This window comes from Dreissena polymorpha, chromosome 2, assembly GCF_020536995.1.
Source record: "Dreissena polymorpha isolate Duluth1 chromosome 2, UMN_Dpol_1.0, whole genome shotgun sequence".
Classification (NCBI taxonomy): domain Eukaryota; kingdom Metazoa; phylum Mollusca; class Bivalvia; order Myida; family Dreissenidae; genus Dreissena; species Dreissena polymorpha.
Window position 1 is genome coordinate 5328402 of NC_068356.1, and position 25209 is coordinate 5353610.

The window sequence follows — 25209 nt, forward strand, 5'->3', positions numbered from 1 at the left end:
CATTAAAAGATAAACGTTTGGGTGCGTTGTTTAAAGTACGGTGCTTATACCTAAATATCTAAACTTCCGAAACAAATGTTTTGGAGGGTGCTTGCATTTTGAAGAATTGTATTTTGTAAGAAGACTTCATATTTTTTTACTGCAATTATTGCAAGAGGACACATGTATCTTTCAAATTATACCAGACTTGCATAAATTAATTTATAGCAAACGCATCAACAATACTTTGAAAGTTGGCAGTTTTACCATGTTAATACTGTTTTTAATGGCTATTTATGATTAAAAGCAATTACCTTGCGTATATATGGTCAATACATTACAAAACAACATTTAATTCTGGTCGTGTACTGTGTTTACATTTCGACGGAAGCGGCAAATATGCTGTTCCAATCGGTCCCAATTAAAAATGGTCAATTTCTACTTCAACTGACGGTGTAATCGATCCAAACTTAAAAGCTCCAACAGAGATAAGATCGAGAATGAGAATGTTGTTTCCCTGTGTCATGTTGAAGTAAGTCGTTTATTCAAAACTTTGACCCAATGCATTGCATTTTGAATTATCCGAACTGAAGCCGAAGTTCACTGATCATCTTTACTTCATGTATGGACATGAAAGGAACTCTGCCTTCCATTTCGCATTTAAACGCTGGATTTACTTTAATATAAGAGGTCTCATAAAACGTGTGCGGTGAATTTTCTTTAGATCACTCTGTCACAAGTAGTCAAACGTTCTTGACAGCTTTAATTAGTACAATGTGGCACGTACTAAAAGGCGGATGAAAGAGCGGATGATATAGCGTATATAGTAAAGAGCGGATGATATAGACAAAGAAGGATTATCGGAAAGAGCGGATGATATGAACAAAGAAGGAAACAGCGGATGATATAGCGTATATAGTAAAGAGCGGATGATATAGACAAAGAAGGATTATCGGAAAGAGCGGATGATATGAACAAAGAAGGAAACAGCGGATGATATAGGGTATATAGTAAAGAGCGGATGATATAGACAAAGAAGGATTATCGGAAAGAGCGGATGATATGAACATAGAAGGAAACAGCGGATGATATATACAAAGAAGGAATCTGCGGATGATATATACAAAGAAGGGATTTGCTGATATATAAATAATTATTAAATCTGCGGACATTATGAATCAGCGGATAATATATACAAATAAGGAAAAGAAAAACATTATTATATTAAAATGAATAGAGTTTATGAAAAGAAAAACATTATTATATTAAAATAAATAGAGTTTATGAATAACATTTTTATGGCACAACTTGAACAAATTACAACTTAAATAGACACAATATTATTATTAGAATATGAAAATGTATAAACGCCACTTTATATAAAAAAAATAATTAAGAATTTCTTTAAACTTAAAATAATTAATAAATCTGCGGATAATATATACAAAGAACGAAATTGCCAAAAAATCTGAAAAGAGCGGATAATATAGACAAAGAAGGATTATCGTAAAGAGCGGATGATATGAACAAAGAAGGAAACAGCGGATGATATATACAAATGATATGAACAAATAAGGAAACTGCGGACATAATCATCCGCTCTTTACAGATTATTTTGGCGGCCGAGCGCTAAATTTTGCGCTCAGCCGCCATTGGTGTGTTTTACTATGTACACTTATACTAAGATAAGCAGACTATATATCATCCACAGTTTCGTTTTTTGTATATATCATCATTGTATATATCATTTGTATATTAATAATTATATTGTCCGCAGTTTCCTTCTTTGTATATATTATCCGCAAATCCCTTCTTTGTATATATCATCCGCATATTTATTAATTATTCATATTGTCCGCAGTTTCCTTCTTTGTATATATCATCCGCAAATGCCTTCTTTGTACATATCATCCGCGGTTTCCTTCTTTGTTCATATCAACCGCAAATCCCTTCTTAGTATATATCATCAGCATTATTCGTATTGTCCGCAGATCAAGACCATTGCCCTCGTTGTTGGTGCTAACGACATAGGACGAAGCTCTGCAGCTCACATCGCAGAAGAAGTCAAGGATCTCTGCTTCAGATTTCATTCCTTGTCCCCACAGTCGTGTATTCTCGTATCTGAGATACTACCACGAGGGCGCGATCTGTTTCACGAACAGACACCTAGGCGAATTGAATCGGAATCCATATTCCTTGAGGAATGGAATGCCGTTGCGGCGGAAGTCAACTGCCGTCTTCGCGAGCTGGCGGGGTCTTTTGATTGGTTGACCATAATCAGTCAGTGGCAGTTCCACTCCATGTCCGGTGCACATCGTCGGCTGCTGGGCAGAGATGGGCTTCATCTCAGCATAGAAGGTACTGAACTGTTGTCAGAGAACCTAGGGAGTGCCATCAGTGCAGTGAAGCGTGTGGTACACCCGACTGTACCATCAGTATTGATAAAGCAGGATTCGCCGGATTCTACGTCGCCTGTGTCGGGACAACGTAAGCTTGTTGCAGTGAAGCGTGTGGTACACCCGGCTGTACCATTTGCGAAGAACGAAGCAGTACGCATACAGATGACCGAGGGTCCTTCAACACCTCCTCCATCACCTCCATGTCGAACATATGCTGAAACTTGGACAACCGTTAAGTTCTCTGCTAGCCGGAAGTCGGGGCGCGTCGAGTATCGGAAGTCAAACAATCCTTGTTTGCCTTGTTGTCGACACGACTATAGAGCTTCACGCATCTGCACTGCAATAGAGAATAGGGTAGTGTACGAAAGCGTCCGTGACCTGCCATCTGCACCTTATCTGGGCGGAAAGTTTCACCCAAAGTCTCCGGGGTCGGGGCAGCGAAAGTCGCCGGGGTCGGGACATCGGAAGTCGCCGTTGTCGGAAAAGCGGAAGTCGCCGGTGTCGGGGAAGCTGAAGTCGCCAGTGTCGGGATATCGTAAGTCGCCGGGGTCGGGACATCGGAAGTCGCCGTTGTCGGAAAAGCGGAAGTCGCCGGTGTCGGGGAGGCTAAAGTCGCCAGTGTCGGAATATCGTAAGTCTCCGGTGTCGGGACAGGGGAAGTCGCCAGTGTCGGGGAAGCTGAAGTCGCCGGTGTCGGGACCGCGGAAGTCGCCTGAAGAGCGGATGTCATCGCCGGATTCTACGTCGCCTGTGTCGGGACAACGTAAGCTTGTTGGGGGTGGGACTGACGTTCCGTTATTTGTGATGAAAGTGAGTGGACGTTAAAATCGAATTGCTTGTACGCGAAATTAGATCCTGACACTGTTATACTTCCTAAAAATGTCTGTCATCCTGATAAAATGATTGACTTGATTAAAGGTGAATTAAATAGTATTTTAGGCAACGCCGAGATCTCTAATGTTGAAAATGATGACACAATTAAAAAAGAGAATCAACATAAAAAATGTACTACTCAAAAATCGCTAGCAATTAAAGTAATTGAAGAAAATAACATAGTTTTAGTGCCGCAAATGGGGGCATTTATGGTACAGGGATCAAACGGTACCAAGTATTCCGTTACACTGTTTCCAAAAGAATCGTGCACGTGTCCATCGACTAGTAGGTGTTATCATATAATTTCAGCGATGATGGCAATCGGTATGCCACAACCGGATGACAAAAAAGTTTACAATTTAACACAACTTAGGCGAAACTGTCGTACCAAAATAAATAAAAAATGCGGTACTAAAAGGGGAAGAAAGGGTGATAACGATATTCAAGTCAATGCGGCTCCGGATTCTATAATAAAAAAATAGTTCAAAAAAAGACATGCTAACGTCCTCCATTACACCTAATAATGCCGAAAAACAAACCGTTAATGTTCGTAGATCGTTATTCGAGGCCTCAACGCCTAAATCAGTCATTAAAACGCCTTATTCCACAAGTGGAAATAAAAGAAAACGTGAGTTATCCCCTACAGAAGACCCATGTAAATTTAATAAAATACCGGACCTGTCAATTATACACGAAATAAATGAATGCATTGAAAATGATGTTAAACTAGCAAATGATGATAAACAATTTTTACCAGTTCAAGAAAAACCTCTTACACAGATAGAATCGATTAACACATGTATTGATATCAGCGACCGTCTCGAAAGCATTCCACCTAAAATCATTTTATGGTGGAACGAAAACCTCAAATTAAACGTAAATGACAAAAATGACATTACAAACAACGAAAAACTACATTCTCAGCATATGGAGGCAGTCAATAAGCTTTTAAGAAATCAATTCGGTAATGATATTGGCGGCCTTCAATTACCCGAGAAGGTCCCACAATTTGACAAGACAACAAAAAAATGGGAAACGCATATTCCCTTAAAACCAATTAATAAAAACCTGTCGTGTCAGATCCATCACACCCACAACGATCATTGGGTAACATCTTTCGAACACAAAAATAAAATTTATTTACTTGACAGTTTAGGCAATACAAGACCCGATGATAAGATCATTCCTGATGGTCTGAAAATACAATTGGCGCAAATTTATGGTGAAGGCGAAGACAAAATTAATATCATAGTTCCGTCAGTGCAAAAACAAGATAATTCCGTCGATTGTGGGCTTTATGCAATAGCGCACGCAACATCTTTGTGTTTTAGGAAAAAACCTTGTTTTGATTTGATATTTAATTCCTTAAAGTTAAGAGAACATCTTTTGTCTTGTTTAGATTCCGAACTTATGATTGAATTTCCAACAACCAGTAAAACTATCAGTGTTCGACGCAAAACTAAATCCAAGTCAATAACAATTGATTTATATTGTATTTGTAATTTACCATCATGTGTAGGAGATCAAGTTCAATGCGACAAATGCTCAAACTGGTTTCACAAGCAATGTGTTCATGCACCATCGGACATTTCTAATGTTGATGTGCAATTTGTTTGCCCAAATTGCAAAATTTAATAATTTCAATTATATAAAAACATAATACGGGATAAATAGCAATGTATGACTCATATTTTTTGTATTATATGTTATGTATTTATATTGTGTAACATATATTTAATTACACTTTTTTATTATAAAGTATTTTTATTATTTTTATTATATGTATTTATATTATGTACCATATATATATAATTACACTTTCCGGCCAAAATACCGGTGTATGTCCTGTTTTATTTTATTAAATATGTAATTACTTTCTATTATAATTATCTAATTTTTGCATCATGTAATAACTTCTATTATATAAAAACATAATACGGGATAAATAGCAATGTATGACTCACTTTTTTATTATATGTATTTATATTATGTACCATATATTTAATTACACTTTCCGGCCGAAATACCGGTGTATGTCCTGTTTTTTTTTAATATATAATTACTTTCTATTATAATTATCTAATTTTTGGCAACATGTAATAACTTCTATTATATAAAAACATAATACGGGATAAATAGCAATGTATGACTCATTTTTTATTATATGTATTTATATTATGTACCATATATTTAATTACACTTTCCTGCCTGTTTTTTTTTAAATATATAATTACTTTCTATTATAATTATCAAATTTGGAATTGAGAATAACATACTCATTGACAGACAAGCTCATATGCAGGTTTATTTCATTACAAACAGCTTCAAAATTAAATTTATTGTTTATATAAGTGACGATTTCGGCCTATTTTTTTTTCAAAATTTGGCTCTTACAAGAGGTGGCCTCCACGTGGCAAGAGCTGGGCAACATATTCATTTTGTTGGCAAACTACCTCATGTATATTTAGAGAGAAATTGAATAGTATTCTGCTTTTTGATAAAAAAATTAAGTCAATATCTAACGAAGTTATTATTTACTAAATACATATATATTCAGTCGCCTAAAAATACTATTGTGCTTTATATTTAAACTTAAATAACTTAATATTTACTTTCAAATATTTATTTATATAATTAATTAATATTAATTAATTATTATTATTAATTAATTAATTAATAATTATTTAATAATTATTTATATATCCGCAAATCCGCTCTTTTCCTTATTTGTATATATTATCCGCTGATTCATAATGTCCGCAAATTTAATAATTATTTATATAATTAATTATTATTAATTAATTATTATTATTAATTAATTAATTTATTATTATTTAATAATTATTTATATATACGCAAATCCCTTCTTTGTATATATCATCCGCTCTTTACTATATACGCTATATCATCCGCTGTTTCCTTCTTTGTTCATATCATCCGCTCTTTCCGATAATCCTTCTTTGTCTATATCATCCGCTCTTTACTATATACGCTATATCATCCGCTCTTTCATCCGCCTTTTAGCACGACCCGTACAATGTAACCTATGACTTAGTCGGTCGGCTACTGGTATTCGTTACAAATAGATTGAACGAGTTGATCGGTGTCAAGAGGAAGATTTTGTAACAAAACACTCATAACATTTGTCAAACGTTCACAAATATTTTTCTGAATAAATGGTTCATTTATATCAGCAACATAGCAGGTAACCAATATTTCAACGCAACAGCATGAGCTTTATCACATACTTCGAATTTTATTTTCAATGATGAAGCAGTACAATAATTACTGGGCTGTAAATTCATTATATTTATCAGTGTAAATTTGGTAAACAACAATGTCACCGTGCACTATTCACTAGTTGTAACATTGCGTATCCCTGCTGTATGAACTATAATTGGTTTTAGCTGATTTCTAAATACATAAACTAATTTTGAATTCAAACAGGTATTCAGGGGTTTCACTGGCCCCAAAAAAAGTTGTCGCCACTTTTTCGCCGCGTGAAAACTGTCGGTTATTCCAACCTTATTAATAAGAGCAATCATTTAAAGAAACCTTACTACATTAATGTCATTGACTATATTATCACTTTAAAAAGTATGTTATTGCATAAAAAACAATAAGTACCTTCGTAAGTCATACCTTCATAAGTCTTAATAAGCTTTATTTGTATATAAATAACATTTTTTCAACTTGATAACAACACAGATAACCAAAATAATATAATAATGTTAACATCAATGCATTAAACATTATGCTGCATAAATGTTTCAAAATAAATTATTTAAACATAAAATCACACCAATGTACATCATTTGAAAGGGAAAAAGAAATATAAAACATCAGAAAATAAATCATCTCACTTCAAATTGTTAAACAGTTATATTTGGTCATTTGGACATAATATATGGTGGACAAACCAGTTATCGAAAACACCTAAGAAATAACGTTAAATTACCTTAAAATTGAAACACTTACAATAACAAAAACATTTTGTTTTAACAAATGACTAACAGTTCAATCATTGAATGATTTATCTGTAAAGTTTTCCAGCAAACTACCTTCAAGAATTCATAACAATGATTCCCTGGTTATTGTCACCTCTAGCAGACAAAACAAAATGGCGGCCGATGTAAACATGACCTATTACCCGACACTTCATAAATACTACTCCAGTATATACCAAGTCTTATGAATATCACGTGACCCGGACTCGGCGAAAAAATCTGTGTCTTCTGCAATCAAAATTGCAAACGGAAATGTGCTTTTTGGTGTGTAAATGCACATTTTGATAAATGCATTCAAAAAGCAATAGCTAAAAACACATAAACCGGTGTAAATAACAATAAATGCATTCCTTTAACCTGTTTTCGGCGCATTTGTTTCAAGCTAAGTAGGCAAGTAGGTCATGGACTTCATGTGCGACCATTTGTTTATCAATGTGTCGTCATGCGCACTTTTGCGCATGTGCATACAGAACCAAAATAAAACGTCCGATAATAGGTGCTGTTCGATAACAGGTACTTACACGATACATCTGCTTCTGTTGTTAAAACGTTTTCTGTTAGTGGTGGATGATTTCCAGGTTCAATTAAATGAATGTTTTTCTCGCCTATTTCCTGGCAGAAAGGCCAAGATAATTGCCACCATAATTGCCTGAAATAACATTTACAATATTTTTACAAACTATCAACAACAAAACAACACATACATGTCCCTATCTTTAAATGTCCGAATTTTAACATATCCGAAATATAGTACGATATACTAGTGAACGATATACTTTTTATATCAGAAATTGTTGGTATCTTAATCAAATTATATCCTTCCCAGAGCAGTAAAAATAATGAAACTATTAAACAGAAATGCTCTCAAATACCTGTTGAAACAAGTTTTTATTTGTTTTGGTGGAGAAATAAAATGCTTTTGCCAGCCCCATGCCATAGTTTTGCTTAAAGAAATAGTGGCCCTAATAATCATTATAATTATTGATCGTCGTGACAGTTTGTCCCCATGTTACTTAATTTATTGCTTGAATAGCGAATTTTATTGTAACCTTATAGAACGTATGTCATTTTTTACAAATGTCGGGACAGATTGTGTCACATCGGGACAAACACCCCAAAAGCAGGACTGTCCCGCCAAGATCAGGATGTCTGGCGGTGGCATGTATGATTAAAGGTCACCGTACGATATTTATAATGACATTTATAATGATTTATTTCCCATTTTATCATAAAAACCGAGTATAGGTTTATACTTGGCCTAAATATTGTTATAACAAATTACTTTAATTGGTCCATTAGCAATCTTATGATTGATGCTACGTAGTAATCACTGTTGTTTTGAAAGCAAACTTTTATAAACATCACATTACATACATGTAGCTTAGGAATCATGTTATCCTATCAAAAAACAGCACAAGTATGATTTTGGAAAAAAAAGTCAATAATGTTTTACATCATTCTATAAAATTAAATAGCCTATTATCAAAAATAATTAGGATTTCTTTACAACCCTCTTTTGGTTGGTCATCTGTAGACTATTGGTTGTCTGCACATCCTTCAACCTTGTAAGTAAGTAAAAGGGTTAACGATTTGGACAGAGAGGAAGATAATTGTACCTGTGGCTTTTGAGGTCATTACTATAACATTTGGTAAAAGGTAAAAGTTACAGTCTTGTAACATGAAATTATATTTGTACAATCCAGTGTAAATATTGTTAATACCCATAATAACAATCCCTTAAGCAGCATGGATTTCTATTGGATTGGACTCCTCATTTTTTATGCAAGCATTTTTTATTTTTCTCACTTATAACTCCTTTAAATTATTTGCCTTATATTATTTGGATGCAAAGACAGAGCTAGTAGTCTCATTAAAGTATAGATGATGGTCAATTCTGAGAAAGGACTTTATGTCGCTTAATACCCTTTATTACTTTTATAAATTTTTAATTGCTTCTGTATCAGCAAGAAAGTGAATTTTCTTAATTATGCACGAGTATTCACTCTATATCTTGACTTTCCTCGCTAATTAATTTCTTAGCTTTATCACAAAATTACAGCTCTTGCTTAGAAAATTGGAAGCGAGTAAAATTGAGATTTATAGCGAATATTTTTACAAAATAAACTGTTATCACTTTCTTACTATTATGGCTGGAAATTGAGCTGCATTTATGCATTAAACACAAGTAATAAAGGCTATAATGGAGAAAAATACCTGAAGTGTCTTGGAATGGACGTCACCATCTTGACTATCACGTGATTCCCCCCTCTGTAATATAACTAGGAAGCTAACTCTATGATACAGTGTATATGTTACATGTATATCATAAAACTTGTTGGGGTTATTTGCACAGCATTTCTCTCAAATTTATACTTATAAACATCTGCAGAGCAATTAACAAACATAAACAAAGAAAATAACTGGACTTGAGTATTTTGACCCCTAAATACTTAATTTGATCCCTCCACATTTCTATCACTCCATTTGACATGTGACTCCTGCAGTGGGGGCTTTTTTTGTCAAAAGGGCTCTTTTGAGTGCGCAGTATATTGTCAACAGGGCACTTTCAAGCGCGTGGTCATATCCGGAATGCTCCATGTTGCATATTAATTTTTATAATATTGATAATTGTAAGAATAGATTATCTCCATTATTAATTAACCAATTACCATGCAAATAAAATGTCTATAATAAGGAATTTATTAATTAAAATGTTATATCAGATTTATAAATTTATAAGTCTAAAAATAAATATATAAAAACATAAATAAATAAAAAGGCAGGGCGGAGCCTCGGAAGGGCAGGCTTCTCAGTTGTGCAGGCTTATTTGTCACTAGGACTCATAGGACCAAGCAATTAAAGAATTGTGCAGGCTTCTTTGCTCGAAAAGGATATTTATTGTACAAGTGACTGGTAATCAAGAATCATTAGGGCTTCTTTGCTCAATGATTGAATTACATAAACCAGCTGTCTTTTAGTCATGCTTAGGCCTTCTAGTTGTGTCTTATAGTCACACTGTAATTTTAACCTTCAAGTTGTGTCTTGTAGTCACACTTGGTCAGCCTATTTGTGACTTGTAGTCACGATAGTTCAAATAAGGTTAAAACCCAAAAGAAGTGTCCTTAAGTATGACAGGTGACCGGTAGCTGCGGGATCCGACAGCCAGAGTGCAGAAATATCCTTTTACGTATCCTTTTAGTTAATGAAAAACACTGTCTTTATGTTGCCAAATATTTGCTCATATTATCATTATAATTATTGTCTTAACTCTAGTTATATCAATTTATTACATAATATTTTTCTTTTGTTTTAATAGTGTAGCCGGTATTGTCTTATTGCTTACGTTCCTTACAGCAATATTATTTATATCACACATTTTTAGATCATTAATCCTTTAATTAATGCTGCATAATATTATCAATATCTCTTATTTTTTATCGATTTTATGTACATATATATGTTTTGTACAACGCCATTGAATATAATTATATAAATAGGCGTTTCATCAAATTAGCAAGTTTCAAGTTTAGTTTCAAGTTTCAGGGAGGGGTGCCCTTACAGTTGGGCTTAGCAGGAGCACTGCTCCTAGTTTTCTATTGAAATCCCTGAGCAGACTTTCAATTATGATAAATCACCACAGGATTGTGAGCATTAAACACTGTACTATTACAGTACTGCCATCAATTGATCATTAAATGGGTTCAAGCATTTAACCATAATCCACTTATATTAAAAAGCCTGTTTCAGACAGTTTATATGGAAGCCTGTTTCAGACAGTTTATATGGAAGCCTGTTTCAGACAGTTTATATGGAAGTATATATTGATTATAAATCACACTCTTGGGGGAGAGACATTTTGTAAAAAATCATGCATTGTAGGTAGTAGGCTTTCATGATTTAAAAACATCTTTTGAAGTTGTTCTATGTAAATTTTTACTGTTACAAACTTAACTGTCCTTAGTTACTTCATTAATACACTTATCACATTTAGACAGTTTCAAATAAAACAATAAGCTTTTGATAGACACCATGCAGCCTAAAAGCATATAGAGTCATAAAAAAATGTTGCTCAAGAAAATTCAACACACATAATTTCCTTAACTTGTTTTGTAAGTATAAAAACTACATATATGTTTTGATCCGTGTAAAAACAGTTTAAAATGTGCAAGTAAGTATGCAAATACTGCTCAAAAAAACATCTGTGACAAAACAAATAATTAACATTTTATTTTTGTTTATCAAAATACAAAGTAAGAGTATAGCTAATTATAATTTCATGGTGAAGTTTGCAGACATCAACAACTGCAAAACTTCCCTTCTTATATTTTAAAAGCCTCTTCATATTTATCAAGTAACAATTAATTGAATGAACATATCAACAATATTAAAAACAAAACAAAAAAGGAAAATTTTAATTAATTGTTTATCATACAAACCTCAAGACTGAATCCCCCAGGTCCTTTAAGACAATCTATGCTTTATTTTCCTAGATCTTTCTCTGTCAATAGTGCACATTCAAATACATGTAGTGTTACTTCATATACAGGTACCATGCATTTTTATACGCCCGTCTATGACGGGACGTATTATGGTATACCCCGCGTCTGTCCGTCCGTCCATCCGTCCGTCCGTCCGTCTGTTAATGTCGTACGCTACGTCAAATATCCTTTGACAGATTTTCTTCAAATTTTAACACAATCTTAATATTGATAAACCCTGATCCCCTTTCGTTTTTGACGGAATTCTGAATTGTCGTTCCAGAGTTATGGGACTTTGTTCGTCAAAATTTCGTGATTTCATTGAATGTCCTACTGTAGCTCAAATATCCTTCGATGGATTTTTTTCAAATTTCAACACAATCTTAATATTGATAAACCCTGATCCCCTTTCGTTTTTGACGGAATTCTGAATTGTCGTTCCAGAGTTATGGGACTTTGTTCGTCAAAATTTCGTGATTTCATTGAATGTCCTACTGTAGCTATATAAAAATGTTAAAGTTGTTATAACTTTGGTATGCTTGGACCTAGAGTCTTGAAACTTGACATGAAGGTTGGCCAGAACTAGTAAGTAACCACTGGACATTTCAAGGTCATTCATTTGAATGTCAAGGTCACTGTGACCTTGAATGTAAAAATGTTAAAGTTGTTATAACTTTGGTATGCTTGGACCTAGAGTCTTGAAACTTGACATGAAGGTTGGCCAGAACTAGTAAGTAACCCCTGGACATTTCAAGGTCATTCATTTGAAGGTCAAGGTCACTGTGACCTTGAATGTAAAAATGTTAAAGTTCTTATTTCATGTTATAACTTTGGTATGCTTGTACCTAGAGTCTTCAAACTTGAAATAAAGATTGGCCAGTACTAGAAGATGACCACTGGTCATTTCAATGTCATTCATTTGAAGGTCAAGGTCACTGTGACCTTAAATGTTAAAATGTTAAAATTGTTATAACTTTGGTATGCTTGGACATAGAGTCTTCAAACTTGACATGAAGGTTTGCAAGCACACTTAGATGACCACTGGTCATTTCAAGGTCATTCATTCTAAGGTCAAGGTCACTGTGACCTTAAATGTTATTGTTGTTCATGTATCCTACCGTAGCTCAAATATCCCCCGATGGATTTTTTATACGCCCGTCTATGACGGGACGTATTATGGTATACCCCGCGTCCGTCTGTCCGTCCGTCCGTCCGTCCGTCCGTCTGTTAATGTCGTACGCTACGTCAAATATCCTTTGACAGATTTTCTTCAAATTTTAACACAATCTTAATATTGATAAACCCTGATCCCCTTTCGTTTTTGACGGAATTCTGAATTGTCGTTCCAGAGTTATGGGACTTTGTTCGTCAAAATTTCGTGATTTCATTGAATGTCCTACTGTAGCTCAAATATCCTTCGATGGATTTTTTTCAAATTTCAACACAATCTTAATATTGATAAACCCTGATCCCCTTTCGTTTTTGACGGAATTCTGAATTGTCGTTCCAGAGTTATGGGACTTTGTTCGTCAAAATTTCGTGATTTCCATGCTCATGTACTTATAAAATAAACCATGTATTCAAATACAAATAAACTGAAGTAAAAAAATGATTCAAAGGGTTATTACTACTTCATTGGCGAACGACGGGCGTATCATGCGCTCATGGCGCAGCTATTATTTATTATCCCCTGCCATAGGGATATTGTTTTGGCGTTGTCCGTCCATCCGGAGCCATATCTTGGAAGTGCTTTGGCGGATTTCATGGAAACTTGGTATGAGTAAATATATATGGATAAGAGGAGGATGTACACCAAATGTCATTGTACACCATTTGTTAATTACAGAGTTATGGCCCTTTGTATCTTGAAAAAATGCTTTTTTGATTGTCAAATATAACACTTGTGTGTCCAGAAGCATATTGGGGATATCAATTCAACGAATTTGCTTGTTACTACTTATGCCCCCCCCCCCCTTCGAAGAAGAGGGTGTACATGTATATTGTTTTAGTGAATGTTGGTCGATGGACCAGTTTGTTTCCGATCAATAACTTGTAAACGGATTGACTAATTGGCTTGATACTTCTCACATACATTGGCCTTTGCCAGTATATGAAAAATTGTGGTCACAAGGTCAAAGGTCAAGATCACTGTCACACAAAGAGTGAAAATTGTTTCTGATCAATAACTTGTGATTGAAGTGACCAATTGGCTTGATACTTCCCAAGTGCATTGGCGTTTGACAGTAGATGGCCCTTATTGAAATTGGGGTGACTATAACAAAGGTCAAGGTCACTGTAACACTAAGTGCGAAATCATTTCCGATCAATAACTTGTCAACTTATTCTACCATTTGCTTGATACTTCCCATGTGCATTGGTCTAAGAAAGAAGATGACCCCTATTCAATTTTGGGTCACTATGTCAAGGTCATTGTAACAATAAGTGTGAAAATAGTTTCTGATCAATAACTCAGCAATGAATTCACAGATTGGCTTGATACTTCACATATTCATTGGCCTTGGTCATTAAATTACCCCAGATGAGGTTGAGGTCACTAGTTCAAAGCCCTGTTGTTGTTGTTGTTTTTGTTTTGTTTTTTTTGGGGAGGGGGCCGCAGTGATTTTAATTGAAGCAGAATCCTGCATTTTGATGCAAGCAAGTTGCAGTTTTCTCATTTTTGACTCCTGCAAAAAATTAGCCATGCATCATTTTGAGGCATTTGTTTTCCACAATCCAATTTCAAAAAGGACCAGAAATGATCATTTATGGACCTAATAACGTTTTTGTGAACATGTTTTATTCATTTTTATGATAAATAAGCTATTATATGTTGTCCGCATATTATTCCGTGATTTGCTCAATGTGGTTATTTCAATGTATGCCAAATACCATGATTATTACATAGTAATGATATCATCTTTTTAATTTCAGAGGCATTCAGGACAAGTAAAACAATGATTTCTTTTCTGGCATAAAAGTAGTTTGTGATAAGCAGTAGCCAGCCTTGGCAACACAAAATGCCAAGGCATAGCGATAGTTTCAGTCCTACATGAACATACCCATCATAGAAGTACTTACAACATGTACTGTCTGCGTGAAAAACTGAATTAAAATGATGGAAAAGTATGTGTGCGCAAAGTGCGGAAAGGTTGCCAAGACTAAACAAGCACTGGAAAGGCATGCTGCTTACCACGAAGATGTTCGCCCATTTTCTTGCGAGATTTGTCTCCAGCGATTCAAGAATTCGGATGACAGAGGAAAGCATTATCGACGACTGAAAAAAGATGGCAAGTTTGATATTGCCTGTCAGGTGTGTCACAAACATTTCAAAAGCAATGATTTATTAAAAAAACATGTGGAAATTCTGGGATGCCTTATAAAATCAACGTCTGAAGATCTTGAGATTGGTATAAAAGAAATTGCAAATGTTGTTGTTGATAAGTTTTCCACTTTAGCCAAAGATGTAAATAATTACTCTCAAGATCTCCAGTATGGTAACAGTTCATTTGATAGCAAAAATAACATTCCTGACAGTACTTTTAACAAAACAGAAGTGAAATGTGCATGTAAAATCTGTCAGGTTCCATTTTCCAAAGTTGACGACTTGAAAGAACACTATCATAAAGTCCATAATGGCTCAAAACGTCAGGTTTGCATTCAGTGCGGGCAGACGCTTAGCTCAAAAGACAGTCTAGCCCGCCATTACAGCATTTTCCACCAGTCAGATTATCCATTCCAGTGTGATATGTGTTCACAAAGGTTTAAGATTAAAGAGGGGTTATGCAGACACATGAAGTTCGTCCATAAAGACAAAGGCTATCCATGTGAAGTTTGTGGTCGTGTTTTCACACAGCCGGTGAATTTGAAGAAGCATATGATGTTGCATAATGGTACAAAGGAGTTTAAGTGCTTGGTGTGCAGTCGAGAATTCCGTTGGAAGCAGGCATTTCATAAACATATGCTAACTCATAAATTTAAAAATTACATATCAAGTGAGGTAGATGATTTGTTACAAGGTGATGGGCATTTCAGCAATAAGTCTCAAGATGATATTCATGATCAAAAGAGGGCCACTGAAGGCAAGTCTGAAATTACTGTCAGTGTTGCTGTAAATGAGAATCAGGATCACAATTCTGTTGAATATTTTGCTAAAAAAACTGAAGACGAGTCGGAGACTGATACTGAATATGACATAGAAATTGATGAAAATGATGAGCAGGAATCTGTATACAAGAAAGGGGAAGAAAGTACTGGAAACATGGAAGTTGAAAGCGAAACAGTTCATGGGGAATCAGAAAGGTCTAACAAGAGGCATTGGAGTCAAAATGGACGCAGGTCATTCAATCTAAAGAACAAGCCAGAATCAAATATCAGTGAATATGCCAGTGATATGTTTTTGAAAGTTTTAGAATTTGCAGAGATTGTATCAGAATTTGGTTCAAAAGATATAGATATAGACAATCATGCTAAGGGTTTATGTGAAGCTAACGATGATGCGGAAAGCAGTATTGCTAATATGGCTGTTAACTGCAATAATAGTGATATAAGTAATGGAAAAAGAAGAAAGTTATGTAAAGATGTCAATTATAATGGTGAATCACACAAAGATAATGAGGTTGTTGAATCGAGAAATAAAATAGAGTTTGTAAAACTGGATAAAGTGCAAGAACCAACTCATCTCAAGAGAAGTACAAAAGATCCCAGATGTGTTGATAAGTACGATGAAGATAAAGATGCATTTTTAAACGTTAAAGTTGGTCAATCAAGAAATCCTGTGAAAGATAAAGATGAAAGTATCACTACATTGACTTCACATGAAAGAATGCAAACGTCGTGGTTACGTCAAGATAGAGTAAATCAATCGGGCACTCATATTAACATGGTGACGGATGAACATGATGAAAGGTTAATTTTAAAAGGTTTGACAAGTGGGCCCACTGATAACGCATTTGATGCTCCAAGACTTCTGTTCAGACCTTCCTTAATCCACAAGATATTGGAATCCCCAAAGACTGAAGAAACAGTAAGTGCTCAAAAGCATAAAACTGAAATTAATAACTCTATTGAAACTTTGAATTCCAAAACTGTTTATGTTTCAAAGCCTAGTGTCGTTGAGTCTGATTCTAGAGTTCCACAGATTAATCATTTACATGAGGGAACGTCTTTCGGTAAAGAAAAGATGAATCCTAGTTCTACAGATGGGAACAATGTCTTAGTGAAGAAATTTCACATTAAGGTGCAACAGACTTCACCTCAAAGTTCATTCAGCGAGAAAAACACCAGTTCACCCTCTTTTAGTGATCCAGAGTTGAACAGATCTGCAAAAGATGTTGGAGAGATTCTAAATCTCAGCAAAGCCCCTGATGCAGGGAAGTTCTCATTAGTCAAGCACATGCTGTCTCTTAAAAATGATGAGAACTTTGATCAGGCTATTTTTAGAAATCCTCTTTACAGTACGCCACTTGATGTGAATGGGTTTAAGAACCTTGTGGAGAGACATAAGATTTCAGATGAAGATGGGGACCGACTGTATGATCTTTCGGCTAAGCAGAACATTCCTTTTCTATGGTTAGGTATGTAACCCATTAAACATTTTGTTAATTTAGTCAATAATTAGTGATAAAGTTAGAATACCAAAACAAAAAATAATAACAAACAAGGGCTGTTTGTAAAACATGCATTCCCCCCATATGGGCTGTCCGTTGTAGTGGCAGCCATTGTGTGAATATGTTTTTTGTCACTGTGACCTTGACCTTAGACCTAGTGACCTGAAAATCAATAGGGGTCATCTGCAAGTCATGATCAATGTACCTATGAAGTGTCATGATCCTAGGCAAAAGCGTTCTTGAGTTATCATCTGGAACAAATTTTACTGTTTCGGGTCAACGTGACCTTGACCTTTGACCTAGTGACCTGAAAATCAATATTGGTCATCTGCGAGTCATGATCAATGTACCTATGAAGTTTCATGATCCTAGGCGTTAGCCTGCTTGAGGTATCATCCGGAAATCATTAAACTATTTCGGGTCACCGTGACCTTGACCTTTGACCTAGTGACCTGAAGATCAATAGGGGTCATCTGCGAGTCATGATCAATCTACCCATGAAGTTTCATGATCCTAGGCATATGTGTTCTTGAGTTATCATCTGGAAATCATTTTACTATTTCGGATTACCTTGACCTTTGACCTAGTGACCTCAAAATCAATAGGGGTCATCTGCAAATCATGATCTATCTACCTATGAAGTTTCATGATCCTAGGCGTATGCGTTCTTGAGTTATCATCCGGAAACCATTTTACTATTTCGGGTCACAGTGACCTTGACCTTTGACCTAGTGACCTCAAAATCAATTGGGGTCATCTGCAAGTCATGATCAATCTACCTATGCAGTTTCATGATCCTAGGCATATGCGTTCTTGAGTTATCATCCGGAAACCATTTTACTATTTCGGGTCACCATGACCTTGACCTTTGACCTAGTGACCTCAAAATCAATAGGGGTCATGTGCGAGTCATGGTCTATCTACCTATGAAGTTTCATGATCCTAGGCCTAAGCGTTCTTGGGTTATCATCCGGAAACCACCTGGTGGACAGACCGACCGACAGACTGACATGTGCAAAGCATTATACCCCCTTTTCTTCATAAGGGGGCATAAAAATGAACTTAATGTTTAATGTAATTGTAATTATGTACTCTGTATGCACTTATTGTCCCCTACCGGGGAAACCGGAGGGGACTTATGGTTTGCGCTGTCTGTCAGTTTGTCTGTCACACTTTTCTGGATCCTGCGATAACTTAAAAAGTTCTTTATATTTTTTCATGAAACTTAAAACATGGATAGATGGCAATATGGAGATTATGCACGGCATTTCATTGTGTTCCTACGTCAAGAATTCTGGTTGCTATGGCAACAAATATTTATTTTTATGCCCCCCTTCGAAGAAGAGGGGGTATATTGTTTTGCACATGTCGGTCAGTCAGTCCGTCTGTCGGTCCGTCCACCAGATGGTTTCCGGTTGATAACTCAAGAACGCTTAGGCCTAGGATCATGAAACTTCATAGGTACATTGATCATGACTGGTGGATGACCCCTATTGATTTTCAGGTCACTAGGTCAAAGGTCAAGGTCACAGTGACTCGAAATAGTAAAATGGTTTCCGGATGATAACTCAAGAATGCTTACGCCTAGGATCATGAAACTTCATAGGAACATTGATCATGACTGGCAGATGACCCCCATTGATTTTCAGGTCACTAGGTCAAAGGTCAAGGTCACAATGACTCTAAACAGTAAAATGGTTTCCGGATGATAACTCAAGAATGCTTACGCCTAGGATCATGAAACTTCATAGGTACATTGATCATCACTGGCAGATGACCCCTATTGATTTTCAGGTCAAAGGTCAAGGTCACAGTGACTCGAAACAATAAAATGGTTTCCTGATGATAACTCAAGAATAATTAGTCCTAGGAGTAAGGATCATGAAACTTCATAGGTACATTTATCATGACTGGCAGATGACCCCTATTGATTTTCAGGTCACTAGGTCAAAGGTCATGGTCACAGTGACAAAAAACGTATTCACACAATGGCTGCCACTACAACTGACAGCCCATATGGGGGGCATGCATGTTTTACAAACAGCCCTTGTTTTAATCTGAAAATGGTGGAGTTTCACCGGTAGGGGACCTTATTGCTTGGCAATCTCTTTTTAAAATTTGTCATAAAATTTTGATAAACCCAAGGCTGACTGCTGAAAACATGGCATGATAAGACAAGAGATGATTTAACACAATCGTCTATAGCTCATCCAATCTTGAAGGTTTTAAGGTGAGCTATCGTGATAACCCAATGTCCCGCTTATGGAGGCCACATTGTTTATTCAATCATTATGAAACTTGGATTGAGTGTTTATTTGGACACAATCTAGGGGGAGATCGAATATGGTTCATATGTGTCCAAAAACTAAAGTATTACTATCTATACTTTTTCATCTCACCTGAGCACAATTTGCTTATGGTGAGCTTTCTTGATCGCCTTGTGTCCGTCAACATTTGCCTTGTTAACACACAAGAGGCCACATTTATTGTCCGACCTTCATGAAATTTGGTCAGAAGATTTATGCAAATGTTGGTTGAAAAACATGGCCGCCAGGCAGCGGGGATTTTTTCCTTATATGGCTATAGTAAAACCTTGTAAACACTCTAGAGGCCACATAATAGTCAGATCATCATGAAACTTGGTCAGAAGATTTGTCCCACTGATATCTTGGACAACTACGAAAATGGTTCCAGTTGATTGAAAAACATGGCCGCCTGGGGGCAGGGCATTTTTCCTTTTTTGGCTATTGTAAAAACTTGTTAACACTCTAAAACCCACATTTATTGTACGATCATCATGAAACTTAGTCAGAAGATTTGTTCAAATGATGTCTTGGATGAGTTTGAAAATGGTTCTGGTCTGTTGAAAAAAATGGCCGCCGGGGGGGGGGCTTTTTTCCTTATATGGCTACAGAAAAACCTTGTACACACTGAAAAAGACGCATTTATTTTCAAATATTCATAGAATTAGTCAGAACATTTCATTTGTTTTAATGATATACCTAGGGTATTTTAGGAGTTCGGAAATGGTTCCGGTCTGTTGAAAAACATGGCGTTAGGGGCTGGGCATTTATCCTTTTACGCCTAGAGTAAAACCTTGCTAAAACTCTCGAAGTCACATTTATAGTTCAATCGCCATGAAACTTGAACAGAACATTTGTTCTTATGATATATTGGGCTGCACAGAACAAGTCAGTCATTGGTATCTCAGGTAAGCGACCTTGGGCTTTTTAGGCCCTCTTGTTGATCTCTTTGACTTACATGTTTGTGTGCACGAAATGCTCAAGATGAGAAATTGATATCAGTTTGCGTCAGGCGTTGTGCTGTGTGTGTGTGGCTTTTGGCTCAATCGTGATGAAACTTGATATATTTGCAATATGTCCCACAAGTTTGAAACTATTTCAAGTGTGTTTAAAAAGTGAGTCAGAAAGTCAAAACTTACAATTACAAAAAAAACATGTTACCTTTTTAACAAACTTATAGAATACTCAATATTGAAAAACATGGTCAGAATAGTTATGTTGAAGTTATTAAGGTTATGTTTGAATCTCTGTCAAGTGGGGTCCGAAATTGAGTCACTTGGCATAGTAGTAGTCTTCAACAAGCGTCTTACCTTTGATAAGGATGAGCTTATAATGTTCCATGTTTTATGCTAAAATGGTATTCAAAATTTACATTGATGGAACAAACAGTGACTTGATTTCTAAACAAAATAAACAACGACATTACTTGTAATGTTTATGGATTGACTGCACATTTCAGGGATGACGAAATCAAACGGGAAAATGGTGAATGTTAATGATGGACACCATTTAACAAAACAATCATTCAGACATCCGGACAAAATTGAAAATCAACAGGTCGCATCAAGACCGGACCAAGAGGGAAATATTGAACTATTAGACACCTCTTCTCGGATCAATAGAGAGAACAGAAATGTATATCCTCCTATCAAAGATTGTAGAAATTCGGGTGATCGAAATGTTTCAGTCAACGTCAGCGGAGCTTCTACCGATGCAATTATGCCTCCGGGAAATGGTTGTGGAGTAGCAAGTGTTGGTTATAATGACAAGGTGCATCTCTGGTTATCTAAATCACAGGTATTAATGGAGGAGAGTGTTAATATTACACCTACTGATGATAACGAAGATTTGTTTTCTTATGATAACTCAATCGCTAACTGTGAGAAGGAAAAATATTCAAAATCTTCTTCAGCTGTTTCTGCAGAAACTTCAAAACATTCGAATTTTAATGCTCAATACTTGAAAGAAAACTGTGGTTTCATTGCTAAAAATGAAGAGCTGTATCTAGCCAAGGAAAGATCAAATATTTCTTTCTCGTCAAACAAATTAACAGGAAATCATTATAAAAAATCAGAAATCAATATTAATTCAACTAAATCGACCTCAAATCATGAGACTAGAAATGACTGTTTTCTAGAATCTAATAGATCAAATATTATATGTGAAAATTCGGTCGACCATGGGTTCCCAAAACCTTTCGCTTCCCATCAGTTTTCCGTAAAAGGTAACTGCGCGGGTGATAATGTAAATTTGCCTTATTCGGTGATTGATTCAGGAACTATGTTTGTCAGAGATCATCATCATCTTGTTTCTCATGCTAGTTTTGTGCATAAAGATCTGTTACATAGGCAAAACTCATACCCTTTTAGCTCAAACCGCCAAACATTGAATGCTTCTGGTTTAATGACTTCAACTCATCCTTCTGCCAATACATCAATCTGTCTTATGCGCTCACAATCAGAAATGCAGGACAAACTGTTGAGTTACCATTCTAATAATCATATATGTTTAGATAGCATGAACATAATAAAACCTAACAGTAGTTGTGGAAGTCTGAATACAAGTTTGCTAACAAATAACAGCGTCCGGGAACATAGTCAAAATCATGCAAATAAACTATTAACAGACACTATAGGTGAAATAGTTAACAGAAACGCACACCATAGTTCACATATACATGAATGTTTTTCTTCTCAAAACACTGTTACTTCAGGTAATGAGTTCCAAAATGGGACAACAAATATTGGCATGAACAATTCTAAGTTAGCTTTACTTGGTGATGTGTCCATTTTAGATTTGCTAGACGAAGGTGAAAAGAGTTAAGTGTCATTGTATGTTAAAGAGACATCTTAAAAGCTAATGTAAAATGTTTTTACATACTTTCCACATATTTTTGTGTTTTTATGCTCCCCCCAAAAATTAAGGGGGGAGCATATAGTCGCCGCTTCGTCTGTCCTTGTGTCCGTCCGTTCGTGCACAATTTTTGTCCGGGCTATTTCTCACCAATTAATGACTGGAATTCAATTAAACTTTATGGGAAGCTTCACTACCAAGAGGAGATGTGCATATTATCAGCCGGTTCTGGTTGGATGATTTTTCACAGAGTTATGGCCCTTTGAATTTTTTTTCTATAAACTGTACATATAGTGCAATTCTTGTCCCCCCCCCCCCAACTACTGACTGGAATACAATGAAGCTTTATGGGAAGCTTAACTACCTTGAGGAGATGCGCATGTTATTTGTGGGTTCTGTTTAGATGATTTATTTAGAGAGTTATGGCCCTTTGAAATTTTTAAGTTGCTAAACCATCCATCGTATTATTTTGTCCAAAGTTATGCCCCTCAAGACGTTTCCTTTTATCTGAATATATAGTGCAATATTGTGACCAAAAAAAACCTTTGGGGAGCATCAACTGTCTCCGACGGTTTCTTGTTGTTAACAGTTGCTTACCATACTTGACATATTTGTTATAATTTGTGATAACATATTTTTGCTGTTGAAGTATATGAAAATGTTTGTGCATTTATTTACTTGATTTTTTTGTGTTTTTTATGCCATCTGTGATGGACAATTGAATTACGTACAAAAATGTTTTAAGTAGGGATGTAAGAGGTTAACCGATTAACCTAACAAAACAACCAGTTAACCGGTTTCAATTACGGGAAAACCAGTTAACCGGTTTCAATTACGGGAAAATGTTAACCTGATTTTTTTATAATGCTTTTTCTATGAATAATTCGTGCGATTTTCCGTTTTGCCTGATTAATTCTGCCAACGTGCGCTGGCGACTATTTAGAACAACGTGCCGCACCATCGACGGTAATAATTAACCTGTCAACAACCAACGTAATAAAGCAATAAATTAGTATATCTCTGTGGTAACAAACAAGGGTTGCGTTTTGGTAAATGGCGATTTTGTTTTGTTTTACTAGAGAAAATTAAACTAGCAAACTGTGGGGAGTGAGGACTATTAGCAAAGATGTAATTGACACATTTATCTAACTCGCAATACAAATCTGTTTAGAGTTAGTTTAAGACAAAGGACGGCTTATTTTGATGTTTGGTTCACCAATTTTATCAAGAAATGCATTCGTTGTTAAAAAGTTGTCGTATTCGTTTTATCAGAAATTAATATAATTAGAAGTAATTAACGTTACCAACGATGCCACCAGTCTACCGCCTGAAGCAAGTTTTATTTAAGAAAGCAATTTATTAAAATTAGTTAATTAATAAACATCAATTAAAAAGTTTTTTTTTTTTAATAAAATTATAACACTAAGTATTTTTGCAATTGTTTACAAGTTGCACTGTAAGGTACGTTAACAAACATGCGCATGAATTATTAACCCGAAGGTGACCTGTTGACATCGTGGTGTTAAAATAAACAACGTTTCCCAGCTCATGTGGTCCTGAACCTTTTGTACTTGCCATCGACATCCGTGCCATCAGAGCGAGTGTTCTCGAAAACAGGTCGGACGTTATCGCTCGCAATCGAATCAGTCACAAGCTAGTGGACAAAGTCATTTTTCCACAAAATGAAACTTTTGTAATGTGCATGTTCTGCATAAATATGTATGTTTGCTGATTTGTTTAAATTGTGAGAAAGTGTTGCACTAGTTTAACGCTTATTTAAAAACATGTCTATTTTAAGTAAATTTTTGTTTAAAAAACAAACAGAATGAACAAAGAGAAGAAGCATTATTATATGAGCAATACGTCGCGAACGTAATATAAGCGAGCAAACCAAAAAGAACTTAATAACACTCGAAAATGAGGATTGTGTGGTCTTGTAACTTTTCCTGATATGCTTTTACGCAGGAAACATATTTACAAAATAAAGAATACATTTACAATATTATTAAAATGGATGTTTTTGTAATACATTTTTATTAAGAAACTGGTGTGTTATTAACGCAAGCTATCTCAAATAACTTTTATTTCTTTAGAGTACAATTATGTACGAGCGGTATGATATGTTTAAAGTAAACTTAAACTTTTAAATACTTAAAGTTTTTCGGTTATCCGGTTACGGCAAAAGGTTTATCGGTTAATGTTTTTTGAAACCTCTTGCATCCCTAGTTTTAAGCTCATTATGATATTTAAAAATTGTAAATTATTGTGTGTGTTGTTGTTGTATTGTTATTTGTCGTGATTACTTTTGAATATAGATAATTAACAACTTTTGTTTATAGATAATTAACTTAAACTCTATAAATATCCATTCACATTTTGACTTTGATGATGGGCATATTTTTGTGACAATATAACTTTTATTATTCTTATTTATAATTTAAAAGTATCAATTTTTATTTATAATTTAAAAGTATCATTATTATTAAATACGGGTATTAGAAAATAATATTTCAGATACATTACTAAGCAAGAACCCCAGATGGAAATATGTTTTATTGGCAACACAAAGACAGAGTTTTGAATATGTCAATCTTTTTTCTCTTGCAAATAATTATAAATATGTGCCTCAGGGCAGCCTGGATATATTTAAAAGTTTAATCTTCGTAATGTGTATTATACTTTCCTTTGCCTGGAATCCTTTGGGTTTTTTA

The 25209-nt window shown here is 35.2% G+C and overlaps 3 protein-coding genes across 7 annotated transcripts in view; 2 read left to right on the forward strand and 1 right to left on the reverse strand.

The window, feature by feature from the left end:
• The window catches only part of LOC127865704 (uncharacterized), a 16197-nt gene extending 15462 nt beyond the window's left edge, over positions 1-735 (reverse strand). Inside the window, exon 1 of one of the 4 annotated variants that reach the window (XR_008042732.1) lies at positions 294-620. The gene's annotated coding sequence lies outside the window, so the exon portion shown is untranslated. Of the gene's footprint in view, positions 1-293; positions 625-656 lie in introns of those variants that run through there. The other 3 variants (XR_008042731.1, XM_052405651.1, XM_052405650.1) reach the window with 3 other exon arrangements.
• LOC127865678 (uncharacterized) overlaps positions 1-23306 on the forward strand; it is a 23805-nt gene extending 499 nt beyond the window's left edge. Inside the window, exons 1-3 of one of the 2 annotated variants that reach the window (XM_052405601.1) lie at positions 6342-6456; positions 14668-17309; positions 21105-23306. In XM_052405601.1, coding sequence (XP_052261561.1) covers positions 14849-17309; positions 21105-22468 — 3825 coding nt within the window. In that variant the 5' untranslated portion in view covers positions 6342-6456; positions 14668-14848 and the 3' untranslated portion in view covers positions 22469-23306. Of the gene's footprint in view, positions 1-6341; positions 6457-14667; positions 17310-21104 lie in introns of those variants that run through there. The other variant, XM_052405602.1, reaches the window with a different exon arrangement.
• Positions 1-25209, forward strand: part of LOC127865674 (uncharacterized) — a 323557-nt gene that overhangs the window by 195181 nt on the left and 103167 nt on the right. The window lies entirely within an intron of this gene.